The sequence below is a fragment of the Hevea brasiliensis genome, chromosome 18, assembly GCF_030052815.1.
Source record: "Hevea brasiliensis isolate MT/VB/25A 57/8 chromosome 18, ASM3005281v1, whole genome shotgun sequence".
In the NCBI taxonomy this organism is placed as follows: domain Eukaryota; kingdom Viridiplantae; phylum Streptophyta; class Magnoliopsida; order Malpighiales; family Euphorbiaceae; genus Hevea; species Hevea brasiliensis.
The window spans coordinates 51396903-51397791 of record NC_079510.1 but is presented as its reverse complement, the minus strand read 5'-3'; the positions used below and the strand labels follow the sequence as shown (position 1 = coordinate 51397791).

Sequence of the window (889 nt, the reverse complement as noted above, 5' to 3'; positions counted from 1 at the left end):
TGTATTAAAACAAGATTTGTCCAAAACCCCTCATTAGTAGTATCTGAGATTTGACACAGATGTTTTAATTGAACCAATAAATATCATTAATTATGCCAGATTGGTTATATGGGTTTGGTGCCCTCTAGCAACCCAGCCAATCAATTGTCAATTAACACAAAAGAATGGACAGGGAGGACGATTTGAGTACAGGGCCAGATGGGATGAGATTGGCGTCAAGTCAGAAAACACTAGATGTGTAGATCCTCGCAACATATATATCCCAAGAGTCAATTAAGCTACTTGAAATGCTTATAAAACAGTACATATAATTTCTCATTTCTATTGAGTGATTGATATATCTATATGTATATAATAGCATATGGATTCGCAAATCCTTGAGAATTAAGCAAAAATTGAAAATTAAGAAATCATTAGAACTTGCAGGGGTTCAACTTCAAGCCAACACAAAGGGGAAGACCGGCAATGGCATTTTCACTGCCAAACAAGCGCTTCCATGGATTGGCAACTTGCTTATACATCCTAACTCTGGCAGAAGAAATGCTTAACAACATGCTCTTCCTCAACTTCTTTAATTTCTTCCCAATCTTCACCTTTAGTCTACATAATCTGATCCTCAGAAACGATGGCTTTCTTCTTGAATCCGCATGTTGCAGGGCTTTGTAGATCAAGAACTGAGCTCGTCGATGAATTATATCTTCAGGATCTTCTTTATCCAACTTTGAGTAACCATAGGACGATCTCCTCATTACTAGACTCATTTTCTCTATTACAGTTCGAGGAAGAGAGCAAGAAAAAGAAAGAGAGAGAAGTGCAAATATACAAGTATTGGAAGTGATAATGAAGGAGAGCATCTATATAAGGCTTTGAAAGAGAAGGCGTTGGATGA

At 37.2% G+C, this 889-nt stretch overlaps 1 protein-coding gene across 1 annotated transcript; it reads right to left on the bottom strand.

Moving 5' to 3' along the window:
• Positions 1 to 237: 237 nt before the first annotated feature.
• Positions 238 to 889, bottom strand: LOC131176011 (uncharacterized). The gene has a single exon (XM_058140998.1). It carries the CDS (start codon positions 852 to 854, stop codon positions 414 to 416), a length of 441 nt encoding a protein of 146 aa, XP_057996981.1. The 5' UTR covers positions 855 to 889; the 3' UTR covers positions 238 to 413.

Coding starts and splice junctions, on each gene's coding strand:
- LOC131176011 (XM_058140998.1), bottom strand. CDS start 854: ATGCTCTCCTTCATTATCACTTCCAATACTTGTATATTTGCACTTCTC.